We start from the raw sequence: 14,125 nt of genomic DNA on the forward strand, positions 1-14,125 counted from the left end.
CAATTTGACACACTACCGGTATCGGTCAAGGAAGTGCGACAAAGTACAAGGAGAGACCCAGTATTGTCGAAAGTCTATGAAATGACATTAAACGGTTGGAATATATTGATGTGAAGGCAGACCCCGACATAGCTGCCTATGCTAACCGTAAAACGGAACTATCGTTACACGACAGATGTTTGATGTGGGGGATACGTGTAATAATTCCCGAAAATCTCTGTCATGGATCAAATACATGAAGGTCATCTTGGTGCGAGCAAGATGAAGGCGCTAGCCAGGAGCTACGTCTGGTGGCCAGGAATAGACAGTGACTTAGAAACACAAGCTAAAAAGTGTCATGGGTGTGTGATGCACAAAAGTAGCCCGAACGCCGCACCTGTGCACCCATGGGAATGGCCACAACTACCATGGCAGCGAGTCCATGTCGACTTCGCCGGACCTTTCGAAGGGTCCATGTTCCTCCTCATGGTGGACGCTCATTCTAAATGGCCTGAAATAATACCAATGTCAACGACGATGGCATCGAAAACGATCGAAGTTATGCGTGAAGTGTTCTCCAGCAACGGCTTACCCGAATGTATAGTTTCGGACAACGGCCCACAATTTGTATCTGACGAATTTCAACACTTCATGAAATACAACGGTATACGTCACACTACATCCGCACCATACCACCCCCGTACCAACGGTTTAGCGGAACGACTAGTTCAAATGTTCAAACAGGCCATGAAAGCATCGCGGAAGGACGGAGGAACGTTAAATAAAAGACTATGTAATTTCCTACTAGCCTACAGATCGACACCACATGCGACAACGAACGAAACCCCGGCGCATTTGTTCATGGGAAGATCATTACAAACACGCCTGAGTCTTATCCGACCGAGCACGAGTCGTACAGTTCGTAATAAACAGGAGAAGATGATAAACGAAAATCAGTCGTCTCGACAATTCAGCAAAGGAGAAACGGTAAATGTACGTGATTATCGACAAAAGGAAAAGTGGATCCCAGTAACTATCGAATCGAAAACAGGTCCACTTTCGTACCGAGTAAATGTTGGTAATGGAGCGGTGTGGCGGAGACATACCGATCAAATCATCAAAAGGAAATTACCCATCCCTGAACTCGTTGTTGACTTACCACCCAAATTACTAATACCAATCACACCGAAGGCCCCAGAAACAGTCCCTATCCAACCTCCATCCGATGTCGCGACGCCTCCTCCACCGTTGGAAAATCCTGTGGCTGTGTCCTCGGGCAAGACTGTGTCAGCACCATCTCCGAGACGAAACCCAGCTCGACGAAGGAAAGCTCCATCGCGTTTAGATTTGTAGCTAGGTATAGGTCAGAGCTGCACTGTGCTCTGGGGACATAATAACTCCCCGTGCAGACTCTTAAGAACCCCTGGGTTCTATAATGTTTCAGTTTTGTTTAATTTTTCTAATGACAAAATGACAATGTTATACTGTTAAAGTCTTTTATTTCATTTCATAAAGTTAAAAATGAGTGTTTTAAAAATCCATCTACAGTGTCGTATAATTGAGAAACTGACATTGACATTTATGATTTAAAAGAAATGAGTAAATTTAAAGTCTATAATTTACTGTGTATCTTTAAAGAAAAATACTCTAAATATCCCCTATAATAATTAATGGTGAAATTATAGACATTTAAAGACTGACTTTTTAAATAGAGGGGAGGAATGTAGTAAATACGGTACACAGTGTTATTTGTATAACTCGGACTTTAGTAAGTCTGTTAATCTGTATCACTACACGCTTGTATGTCTGAGCATGTGCATTGTAATAAACTGAATACAAGATGGAAACCTCCATGATGATGTCACGTTGTGTTGTAAGCTACTAGAAACGGGTTTTAGCTACGATATAACAGTGTATGAACCTGGTTATTATAACTTTACAGATATTTGATAAATACGCCAATCCAGCGTATGTGCTATTTTTAGAACTGTTATATGGATGACCCGAAAGAGTAATTAGAGTTTATTCTATGATATATGACAACTCGTATTTAGTGAATATACATAAATTTAGTATCTTCCAATATCCATAAGAATTCCCAGGCAGCATTAAGTGGATTTATCGTTTTTAAATGGCTCCAAACAGAATGATGTAACGGTATTATTGTTACATGTGACCGGGTGGGGTGTGTTGCCTGGTGTCTTCGGCGGCATGCTTCAGTGATATAGCACTATAAAAAGGGCAACAGTTCCACTATACAGGAAGACACAACACGAATATACCGCAGTCTCCCAAAACACGCACCTCGCACAACATACACGCAACACACAGCATACATGGGAGGCCGTCCTTACATGACCATAGCTGTTAATAGGACGTTAATTAATCAAACAAACAAACAAACAAAGTTACACTATGTAGTGCTAGAATATTGATGTCAAAGCATATCTATGTTGTTTTAACAATAGCAGTTTAGTTTTATTTAATGATTTGTGATTATGTATTACAATATGAACAGAATTTATGTAACGATATGAGATTACATTAGGCAATGATAGGCTATTTAACATAGAAAGGCAACCAAAGGCACGTGTTGGCAAATTTATACATTGGCAATTTCTTATAATTAAGATTTTGTTATTGTGTACAATTTTATGGAAGACTTACTGACAATAAGTTTGTTGTATTTGTAGATTTTCACCTTCTTCTGGGAAGTCTGAAGTTTATATGGAACCCAAGGATTTTGGAAAATAAAAATGATGTAAAATCACATTGAGATCTCTCATTTTAACAGACCCATGTAAGATTCTGTTAATCACTACGTTGGATCACAGGTGGTAGGCTAGTTCCTGCGACTCAGAAATAAGATTTGAAAGTTCGGCCAATACACATGTCCTTAATACAAACAAGGTGACTAACTCAACTTTTCTCAAAATTATACCGTCGCTTGTTAAAAATTATCTTCTGGCCACAAATCGTCTTCGATTTTTTTCATCCATGGCTCTATTTGAAGATCAAGCTATAATCTTTTCAGCAATACAAGCAATAAAACTCAGCATGTCCTATTTTTTACTACACCAAGCAGAATATTGCATTCGCATCGAAAAACGTTAGGTAGACATTTGGTGTACATGGCCTCGTCGGCTCATCTCCCCATTGAGTACAGCTTTATTTACGCTTCGACAGACGAAAACGAAATTGTCAGACTCGTACAAATACAAACACATGTCCACCTACCATGTAGTGTTCTCATTCTACCGCTACCATTGGCTGTTCACGGGCAAAAACTTTGCGGGTCATTAATTCTCAAGTCAACAGCAGCCATGTTTCTTTGACCTTTATCTTTTTTGCGAGTATGATACGCGGTCTCTCATTGGTCGGCGACATGTTCGGAACTCCTCCGGCGCTTACGCCACTGCCGAACCAACACGGTAAGTAAACAATGTTCCGAGTAGAGAAGTGACGAGAGAGAGAAAATCGCCATTGTTTTTGTTTGTTTTGATGCAGAAGATGATCATGGTGACTTAATTTATACAGCAGAGAAGATCGAGTGACAAAATTGTCATTTTATTGTTCGTGTTTTGATGCACAAGATTGATCATGGTGACTTAATATTCATACATAAGTGAAGATCGTGTGAGAAATTTGCTTGTTTACAACATATCATGGTGACTTAACGTTAGTCAGTTACCTGTATCTGGTTATTAGTGAAGAGTGAGAACATCGCGATCTCTACCTATTAATTTGTTCGTGTTTATGCAAAGAATAATCATGGTGACTTAATACGTGTATTGTTAATTTCACTCTTTTCAATATGTTGACGTTGGAACAGCAAACTATATTGGACTCTGTTAGAAATGGACACAATTGTTTCATCGGAGGACAGGCTGGAACGGGGAAATCGTTTCTTGTCACAAAGATCTTTGACGAACTTACTCAATTAGGGAAACGTGTCAGTGTAACATGCACAACAGGTCTCGCCTGCACCCATTTCCCACCTCGATGTCGAGCAACAACAATTCACCGTTGGTCAGGAATACAGGACGGAAGGTTTAATTCAAGCGACATTTGCAACTTAATAAAAAGTAAGAGTAATTTTAAACCTGTGTATGATAATATATTGTTGACAGACACATTAATCGTAGACGAGGTGTCAATGTTGAGTTTAAAACTCTTTGAACAGTTGGAGGAGATATGTTCCATGAAAAACGATAAGTATTTGTTTGGTGGAATGCAAGTGATATTCACTGGTGATTTTTATCAGCTTCCTCCAGTACAAAATCAACTGTATAATGACAGTGGGAAGTTTTGCTTTGAAAGTGACATTTTCAATCAGGTGTTTCACAAACATATCTTAAAACAGGTACACAGACAAGATGACCCCGAGTTGATAAATGTTATAAATGAAGTGGCCAGGGGTGAGTTATCACCACATACTGTTTCCTACATGTCATCTCTACACCACCCTCTACAGGAAAGTAAAACAGATGTGCATGATATCAAACTGTTTTCAACTAACTATTTAGTTGATGATTTCAACAGAAAGTGCCTGTTAAACCATCCCGGTGAGGTATTCCAATACACGGCTAAAGAAAGTGGACATATCAAATATCTTTCTCGTATACTAGCACCAGCTACTCTTTGGTTAAAGTGCGGGTGTCCTGTCATCTTACTTCGGAATCTGTCTAATAAGCTGGTGAATGGTCTTCTAGGGACTGTTGTGAGATGTGAGAGTTCCGGTCCAGTTGTTCATTTTCCAACTATAGATGTCACTACACAGCTGGACAGAGTGGCATTTTCTGGTAAGTTATATGTAGGCTAGTTACTTCACATTGTATTAAAGTTCTTTTCAAGGCATCCAGTTGACCCTTGATTTTAAGCAGACTCAGGGGTCAAATCATAATTTCTCAGAAATCTGAATCATATATATGTGACAAATAGACATTGTGCTCCAAACCTAATTTTTGGGCGCGACTCTCAAGGGTCTACTGGATGCCCTGATTTTAATTGATAAATATATAAACATGGAAATACTCCAACAAAACAGAAATTGTATTATTATTGACATTTATTTATAGGGGGGCTTTGTTTACACAGGTACACATTCATAGATACTATTGAAGTTGAAAAGATTTTATGGTACACTGTATTGATTCATATATACAACCTGTCTTAGCGACCACCTCTTTTTAAAAACCACCTGTGTATATAATTTCCAAATGGCAAATTTTATCACACTTTAATATAAAATCACCAGAGTAATGCAGCATGCTTGAATGTATAAAGACCACTTTCCTATTAAGACCATGCAGGTTTTACTGTATATACCATGTAAACACATGTACATTAATTATTACATGTATCTTGATTTTCAGTGTATTCTCCAGACAGGAATGAAAACGTTGCAGAGAGGGTACAGATACCAATAAAGCCGGCATTTGCATTGACTATTCACAAAGCCCAGGGAATGACACTACCAAGGTATATGTATAAGTTAATTTTCAAAGTACAAATACAACCTATCAGATAATTTTCAAAGTACAAATACAACCTATCAGAGGGTTATCATGTAAATTCACAAATGAAATATAACAATTTAACATAAGATTTAATGTTGACAATTTTCAATCTATGTGTGTATGTGTAACAGTTAAACGTAAAAGCATGATTGTTTGTTCCTATAACAATGATAAAAAACATGATTCTATGAGCTATGTGTTTATGTATACTACTACTAGATACAAATATATTTTATTGGATTGCTTTATGAAACTTTATTGATATATCTTGGTGCATCTCAATTCTATGGATGTAACTTATTATGAATTTTCATTGCAGAGTTGAAGTAGATTGTAGGCAAATTTTTTTGCCTGGCCAACTCGGAGTGGCAATTGGACGAGCAACAACAAAAGAGGGTCTTCGAGTGATCAACTTCAGTCCTGATTCCTGTCCTACACCTCCTGCATGTATTGACAGATATATGACCAGTCCTTCAAAGGAAGAGACCAAACTGTGTTGTCAAACAGAAAGGTACACATAATGGAAACAAATATACATTTAAATGTGACCAGAAATAATTAAATGTGACCAGAAATAAATGTGGGTTTAAGGCAGTTAACAAGGAAAGAAGTATGAGATAATTAAGGGAAGAATTTATATAGGCTTTGCCTGTTATACAATCCTTTTGACTAAATAACATCTTGTCAACAAAAATTAAATGTGTTGTGAAATAATTGGATTATATTTGAACAAAACCTGCTAGGAAGGAACATAAACGACTAGAAGTATGGTATTACTTTTCTAAAGCGGATGTCACCTGGATCATCGTATATTGTCAGCTTTCCAGATCATGTTAAATTGCTATAAGTTAACAAAGGAAATGCCATATAATTACGCTGTAATAGGCAGTGATTAGACATAATGCATATCAAATGTGTACATTACTTTAACCAGTGCAGTTAAACCTATGCCAAGTGACAGACAAAAAAGTGTCTTATTAGACAGGTGTCTTAATATACAGGTTACTGAAATATCACCAAACGATAATAAAAATGAACGATGATAACAACTGATACAACACAATATGCACTTGATTACTGGGGAATATTAATAGAAAATCCTATGCTTAATTGAATTAGTTTGGTATGTTTCATGGATAATGAAATAATGTACTTCATTTACATCACAACAGAAGCACTAAATTAAAAATAATAATGAATTAGACAGGATGACACATAGGTAGATATAGACTTCACTATCATTAAAAAGAATAATTTCAAGTGCAGGTTTTTGTGTCGCCTGCAATGCAAGGGCGACACTTAGGTATCACTCAGTCGGCGTCGGAGATCTCGGATGAGTAAAATCTGTCAATATTTGCAAGAGTTACGGGACTTTAAAATCGTCAAAACATGGTTTCTACTCGATAAACTTAGTATTTTTTGTCCAATTTCAACCAAATTTAGTGTATGCTTTATATCAATGAGATTTTAGATGGGTTCGATACTGGTCAAAATCAATCAATATTTGCAAGAGTTACGGGACTTGATAACTTCACCTAATTATTAACAATATTTTCAACTGTAATTAACTATTTTTTGTGATGCTGTGCAGGCGACACATCCACTTCCATGGAATCCATTGTATTAGTACTGATATAACTAGAACATCAAATACCGATACCCTATGTAATGTCAACTCCCCATACTAGTACTCTGTCTAAAATCTGATGACTTTGATTTTTTTAACTAATTTGTGTAAATTTCCTTCTGTTTTCCTCTTTTGCCTCAGTGGGCATGGATTCTCAAATGTATATGGCACTGTACATGTCTTGCACTTTCCTGCATTTGCCTTCTTTGAGATTGCAGATTGTCCAAGTATGATGCTATTCAACGACTTTCGGTATTGAACAGAATTTGGATTAGTATTTGCCCCATTATATGTTGATCTCTGCTGGTTAAATTCATTTTCAATCACATCAGAGTTTATTAAAGCAGGGACAATGGATACATGCTCATTTTTCAGACCCACTACTTTAACACACAATTCAATAAATCCCATAATGCATGAAGATAAATCCTCCAAACACTGATAAGACATCAAACAGGAATCTTTCTCCTTGTTAGACATTGACGAACTTTTTATGCCGTTTTTCCATTCTACAAACCAACTTTGCACTTCTTGAAGTTGTTTTAGTCGGTCATCATCCACATTTGTAATAGGCCTGATGTCCCGAAATATTGATATCATCTTTGAAGTGTTTTGAAGAAGCTGGATGACGCCATTTAGTACAGCACCTTTTCCACCAAGTGCACTTTGATAGATCTGGAAAAGATTTAACATGTCATCATTCAAAACACCTTCCGCTAGATGATTCCTCATTTTAGATTGTTGCGGAGGGAATATATGTTCATTTGTTAGATGTCGATGGATTTGAAGTGCATTTTGTTGGTCCCAATGGTAGCAGTCAACCCACATTTGCCACTGAATAATGTCATTATTGGGTAAGGTTAGGTGACGCGTACATCCTTTCTGTATGCCACTTTTCAGTAAGTTGTTCCGGATTTTTTTCATGCAGTGAGAGTAATCCATCATAAAAATTACTGTCTCATCCATGTCACAGGGATTTGGTACAGACATACTTTTGTCAAAAGTATCCTCCAATCCTATATTGATATGGAGAAATGATCGGTTGCTTGACGCACCATCCATACACGTGAAAACTACATCAAAGCCATACATTTGAAGATTGTCTATTGATTCCCAAAAAAGTGTATGTAGCTCTGTAGCTTGTACTTGATTGGACAAGAAATGAGCGAATGGAAAACGGAATCCACTAAGTCCAACAAAAACAAATTGTAAGACATGATTACCAAGTTGTTTTTCATTTTTCCCAGTTCGTAATGTTTTACATGTGTTTCCTTCAGGACCAAGGTCAACAAATCCTTCCAGTTCAACAGCATCTCCATTTTTCATTATCTGAAGATCTTCTTGTATGGCCATTTCGTCAATAATTACACCACCAATCCATCCTTCTTTCGGAATCTCGAGCCGTTTTGCTTCCTGGTGCATCCACTCAAACATTTTCTTTTGGAATCCAACTTTTTGATGTACAGAATTTTTATACAATACCAGTAAGGAGGGACTTGGTAGGACGAGCAGTCTACTGTTACGTAATGAAATATAGCCATATGGTGTACGGTTGTACAATTGAAGGCAAGTTGAGAGAATAATCTTGTTCCATCGTCTGCCTTTGGGATCTCTCCCACAATTGTTGGATTGGCTTAGAAGAAGTTCAAGCATTTCATCAGGTGCTGTTGGTATAAGCTTCCGAAAATCTTCTTTAGATACATTGATAACATTCTTTCCCTTTGCATGCTGTGTGTACGTAGTTTCCATTGACGGGTTTTCTTTACTTTTTTCAGTTCTTTCCTGTACTTGTCCAAAAGTCATTTTTTTACACATTCGGCATCCATCCGATAATGAGATGAAAGACACAGCGCGTAAACATAATAAGGACCTAATTTTTCTTGTGTCTTTTTTCTCAGTTACATCTGTCCAATTCTCTAAAACATGGTATCTACTACAAGTAATGGATTGCTTCACAGTAATGCCTTGACAAACGGATAATTTTCGAACTGTTTCAAATACAAGACTTACACTTTCATGAGTACATTTGTATGTGTCGCTTATTCGAAGTGATTCTAAATCAATACACTTTTTAGCTATTTCCAGTTTCCAATGGGAGTTTCCAAGAAATGTTATTGTTTTCTTAACATCATGTCCATTTGACAAGTAATTTGTGTCGATTTCACATATCAAATCTTGATTGTTTATTTTTACTGTACTGCATGAAGTTGGAATTACTTCCTTTAGTTCTATCAAGTTGATTGGTAGATGTGATATATTGTTCAAGTCAGCATTTTCAGTCTTTAAAGAAATCCCGTGAAACAGTTTTATTTGCTTTTGGTCCTTATTACGTCTCTTGATTTTCACATTGGGGAAAATAGACAACACATACTTTGAAAATAGGGAATTATCACAGTTTTCATGATCAGTATCGCACTCTGAATCAATCACTTCTAACTTAAATTGCTGATACAGCTGTTCAGTTGGTATTTCTTTGCCAATGTCAACCTGAGCTCTCAATAGTAACCTGTAAAGTACAAAATAGAGAAAATATTAATTATATGGTTATAATAAACCATTAGATACAGGTACAAAAAAGTGTTTTGATTATAAAAAGATTGCATGTTATCCACAGGGAATTATGTTACTTTCAATTAAACTATGTTTAATTTAGTTTATATGTAACACCCTGTTAATGACATCAATTATTGATGCTATAATCAACATAAATTTGTACATGTAATTATATCACTAATTGTATACATGTATGTTTAATGATTTCAAGTAAATCCAGTATGTGTCCTGTATTTCAATTTTATATTTTATAATTGGATTATGGTTTCTGTCAGTTTATATTAACTTTGTGTTATATATATTACAGAATGTCAAAACCGCTGAACCCACTCGTGTTTTCACTGAAAGACATCGAAGATATGGATTTATTGTGTTTTACTGGTGGTGACAGAGATGTTGATACAGCACAGGAAATGACAGAGGAAGATGATGAGGATGTCTTTGATGAGGATTTTGACAATGTGATACGTAAAATTTCTACAGACAAGACATGTGTCATACCACAAGGGTTTGATTGCAAGACCGAACTCCGATCATTAATTACAGAGAATGTAATCACACCAATACAGGCAGAAACAAACTCGGTCATTGATCAACTCTTAAGTGAAGAGCAGTGCCACAAAACGGAGGAGTTTGTTTCAAAGCAGTTTTCTGCATTAGGTGATCTGATACAACTTCTTGAAATAAGTGACAAAGACCCAGAACCTGTCAAAGGTCCAAAATTAGCTGAGTTTTATACAAAATGTCATGAACATTGTACATCTGAGCAAATGAAATTGGATGCTATGATTTTGTTTTGTGAACTTTCATCCAATGTATCAACTAAAGTGTCCGGTCACATTTGTTACAACCTTCATGTTGCTGCCCGAAAGTTTCTGCTACAGCAAAAAGAGAGACTGTATGAGGTTTGTGGAAGTGTAGGCAGCACTAGGTTTCTCACAGAAAGCAGTTTGGGAAAAGTGAGATATGTAAGTGGCTTTTGTGTTGCTAAACTTCGATACAAATATGTGAAAACACAGTACGCTAACTGTTATAGAACATCACCTGAATCTCAACAAGCATACCAGGAGTCCAAGGCAATAATCAGACTGCTAGACAGCATGCGCATGAGTGAACGAGGCTTACAAGAAACTTCAGCATGTCCAGAAACCCTGCTGGAAACTGCAAGGAAACAACACCTCTCTAGAGGTCTGACAAATGTGTCAGATACTGTGTTCTCGTTTTTCATGGCAGTTTGCCAGAAATGTCTTGATCTGCTAGTAACTAGAAATGTGACAATACATGGCGACCAACTTTATCAACATTGTGTGACAGTTATGCTAGAGTCGTCAGAGATATTTGACTTATTTACCCGATGCATATCTCATGTACCAATGTTGGATTTATCATCAGACTCATCTGTAAACAGCCTTTTAGAGGATTTGACAGACATCACTGCTGTTGTTGGAAAAGTTTACTCAGAGCTTATTAAGAAGTTTCTCCTGGTACTTTTAAACCAATTCAGAAAGGATTTCCTCCAGGCACTCTCTGTCGAGAAAAAAATGGCTCACAGGAAGCAAATACAAGTCAGGACCAAAAAAAATGCATCACAAACTACTGTGGACTATAAGCTCCTGCTTGAAGATAAGTCAGAAGGGAAAATTGTTTCCCATAATCTCCTGAAAGGACTGATATTAAAGGACAAAACATTCCTGAATTCAATGACAAGGAAACAGTTAGTGAGTTTGTCAAAAGCCTACAGCAGCAAATATTTGGCAAAGGACAAAAAGGAAAAAATAGTGAAAACACTAAATGAAAGCATAACCTCGGAAAGTCTACATTCTGTACCCCATCCAGAATTCATTGACATGGAATCTAGCACTCAACCTGAGCCTGGAATGAACGCCGAACTTGAACGGCTGGGAGCAAGTACTCACAATGTGAATGATGAACCTGAACCTGAACCTGAACCTGCAGGAACAAGCATGGAATCCAGCACTGACACATTACCAACTTCGGAAACTATGTGTAAAATTTGTTTGAAGGGGGACAAGCCTGGAATGGAGTGGATTTCGTGTGATGGATGTGATTTGTGGCTACATAGGAAGTGTGCAGGGCTTACAAACCATTTAAAATGGAAAAAATATACAAAGTCCAAATCCAAATTTTATTGTAAAGATTGTCTGTGACTTAAGATTTCACCAGGTGTAAATAAATAACACTTGTGTGAATATAAGATATGTCTGTGACTGAAGATTTCACCAGGTTTTAACACTTGTGTGATTATAAGATATGTCTTTGACTTAAGATTTCACCAGGTTTTAACACTTGTGTGAATATAAGATATGTCTGTGACTAAGATTTCACCAGGTTTTAACACTTGTATGATTATAAGATATGTCTGCAGTGACTTAAGATTTCACCAGGTTTTAACACTTGTGTGAATATAAGATATGTCTGTGACTAAGATTTCACCAGGTTTTAACACTTGTATGATTATAAGATATGTCTGTGACTTAAGATTTCACCAGGTTTTAACACTTGTGTGATTATAAGATATGTCTGTGACTTAAGATTTCACCAGGTTTTAACACTTGTATGATTATAAGATATGTCTGTGACTTAAGATTTCACGAGGTTTTAACACTTGTATGATTATAAGATATGTCTGTGACTTACGATTTCACCAGGTTTTAACACTTGTGTGAATATAAGATATGTCTGTAACTTAAGATTTCACCAGGTTTTAACACTTGTGTGATTATAAGATATGTCTGTGACTTAAGATTTCACCAGGTTTTAACACTTGTGTGAATATAAGATATGTCTGTAACTTAAGATTTCACCAGGTTTTAACACTTGTGTGATTATAAGATATGTCTGTGACTTTCATCAGGTTTTAATAACAAATTTGTGATTACATTATATTATTATAAGACAGAAACCTTAGCCTGTTTTGTATTTTTTTAAAGTTTTTTTTTATTTCCATTAGTTAGCTATATAACTAGCTCATATCATCATCAGTTCTGAAAAGCTAGAAGAGAATTTGATATTTGACATATACATGTAGTTTGATGTCATTTGATATTTAACAGATCATTGAATGCCTTTTGATAAATATGTGATACTATTTAAATGATCTTTAATTTTGATCAGTATGCCTTTTAAATATATGATAAAGATTATTGATTGTCCCCCTTCAAACAAATTTTACACATAGTTTCAGAAGTTTGTACTGTGTCAGTGCTGGATTCCATGCTTGTTCGAATTCCTGCAGGTTCAGGTTCAGGTTCATCATCAAATATATACGTATTCATGTGTTTTACTATTAATTAGCCAAACATCATTTGGTGGCTTGATGAGGTATTTAAATTGTCTTTTGTCAATCGTCTGTCCCTTGCTCCATAAACAATTATTATTATTGCTTTTTAAGCAGAAAGTGCATACAGGAATCAGTCCCAAATTCCCCTTTCTTCTTCTCGTAATTATGCAAATTGCAATCTTTGACTAATCCAAAAATGAAGATGGCCAATAGGCAGCCATCTTGGATATTGAAACTGTATCACTATATATACGAATTTATTACACATTTCATATCCATGAATTTACTGTAGATATCCTCTTCCAATTGAATTTTTCAATCTGGAAATGTTTAGTTTATATAAATTAGCAATTAATCATTGGATTTTGATAATTGAAATGATTGCCACTTTGTTGAATTCATGTAGTTTCCCTGTATATAATCTTTATTTCAATTACGAAATGTGCATGCTTCAAAGAAAGATTTAGAGGGAAAAGCAGAGAAAAGAGCCTCTTTCCAATGACCTACATAGATCTAGATCATTCAATGATGGGTGCCAATATCCCTCTCTCTGGGAGTAAATCTAAATGATCTATTGATGTTTGTTTATAAATGCTGATCTTTGGATGCCTTTCCATATTATGGACATTTTATGCCTTAATTCTTATAATGTATGCTTTTCGGTAATTTATGCCTTTTCATACGATATGTTATACAAGTTAGTCAACAATGACATTGAGATGCCAATACTAATGTTATGAATGTTTACTCATTGAGAGAGAATATGATTTTTGTTTGTTTGTTTGTTAGAGTTTTACGGCCCATCGACAACTAAGGTCATTGTTTGTTTGTTTGTTAGAGTTTTACGGCCCATCGACAACTAAGGTCATTTAGGGCCAAACTACAAGTCATGCATTAATATCAGGATAAAAGTTCAGGGTAAGAAAAATCAAGTAAGGACTAAAACACAGATTGTAAACGTTAATTTGATAAAAAAAGGTTTGCATGGGATAAAATAAATTTGGCTAAAACACATGAGAAAACTCATGCACAATGTTGATGAAACGATGAAATGTTGAGTTGATACGACGATGTATGATGAGAAAACGTTCATATTTTGCTTAAAATACCGATCTCTTTGAGATAATTAAAAATACGATTATGTCT

At 36.1% G+C, this 14,125-nt stretch overlaps 1 protein-coding gene across 1 annotated transcript; it reads left to right on the plus strand.

Annotated features, from left to right (window-relative positions):
* Positions 1–3,341: 3,341 nt before the first annotated feature.
* On the plus strand, positions 3,342–13,740 carry LOC138312668 (uncharacterized). Its single transcript, XM_069253457.1, has 5 exons — positions 3,342–3,410; positions 3,812–4,781; positions 5,355–5,460; positions 5,818–6,009; positions 9,986–13,740. The coding sequence occupies exons 2-5, from the start codon at positions 4,136–4,138 to the stop codon at positions 11,844–11,846; spliced, it is 2,805 nt and encodes a 934-aa protein (XP_069109558.1). The 5' UTR covers positions 3,342–3,410; positions 3,812–4,135; the 3' UTR covers positions 11,847–13,740.
* The last annotated feature ends 385 nt before the right edge of the window (positions 13,741–14,125 follow it).

The sequence above is a fragment of the Argopecten irradians genome, unplaced genomic scaffold (genome assembly GCF_041381155.1).
Source record: "Argopecten irradians isolate NY unplaced genomic scaffold, Ai_NY scaffold_0417, whole genome shotgun sequence".
NCBI lineage: Eukaryota > Metazoa > Mollusca > Bivalvia > Pectinida > Pectinidae > Argopecten > Argopecten irradians.

Excerpts from the sequence above, each read along its gene's own strand:
- LOC138312668 (XM_069253457.1), top strand. The coding sequence starts at position 4,136 with ATGTTGAGTTTAAAACTCTTTGAACAGTTGGAGGAGATATGTTCCATG. Across the intron at positions 4,782-5,354 it reads GGACAGAGTGGCATTTTCTG|TGTATTCTCCAGACAGGAAT; the intron begins GTAAGTTATATG and ends CTTGATTTTCAG. Across the intron at positions 6,010-9,985 it reads CTGTGTTGTCAAACAGAAAG|AATGTCAAAACCGCTGAACC; the intron begins GTACACATAATG and ends TATATATTACAG.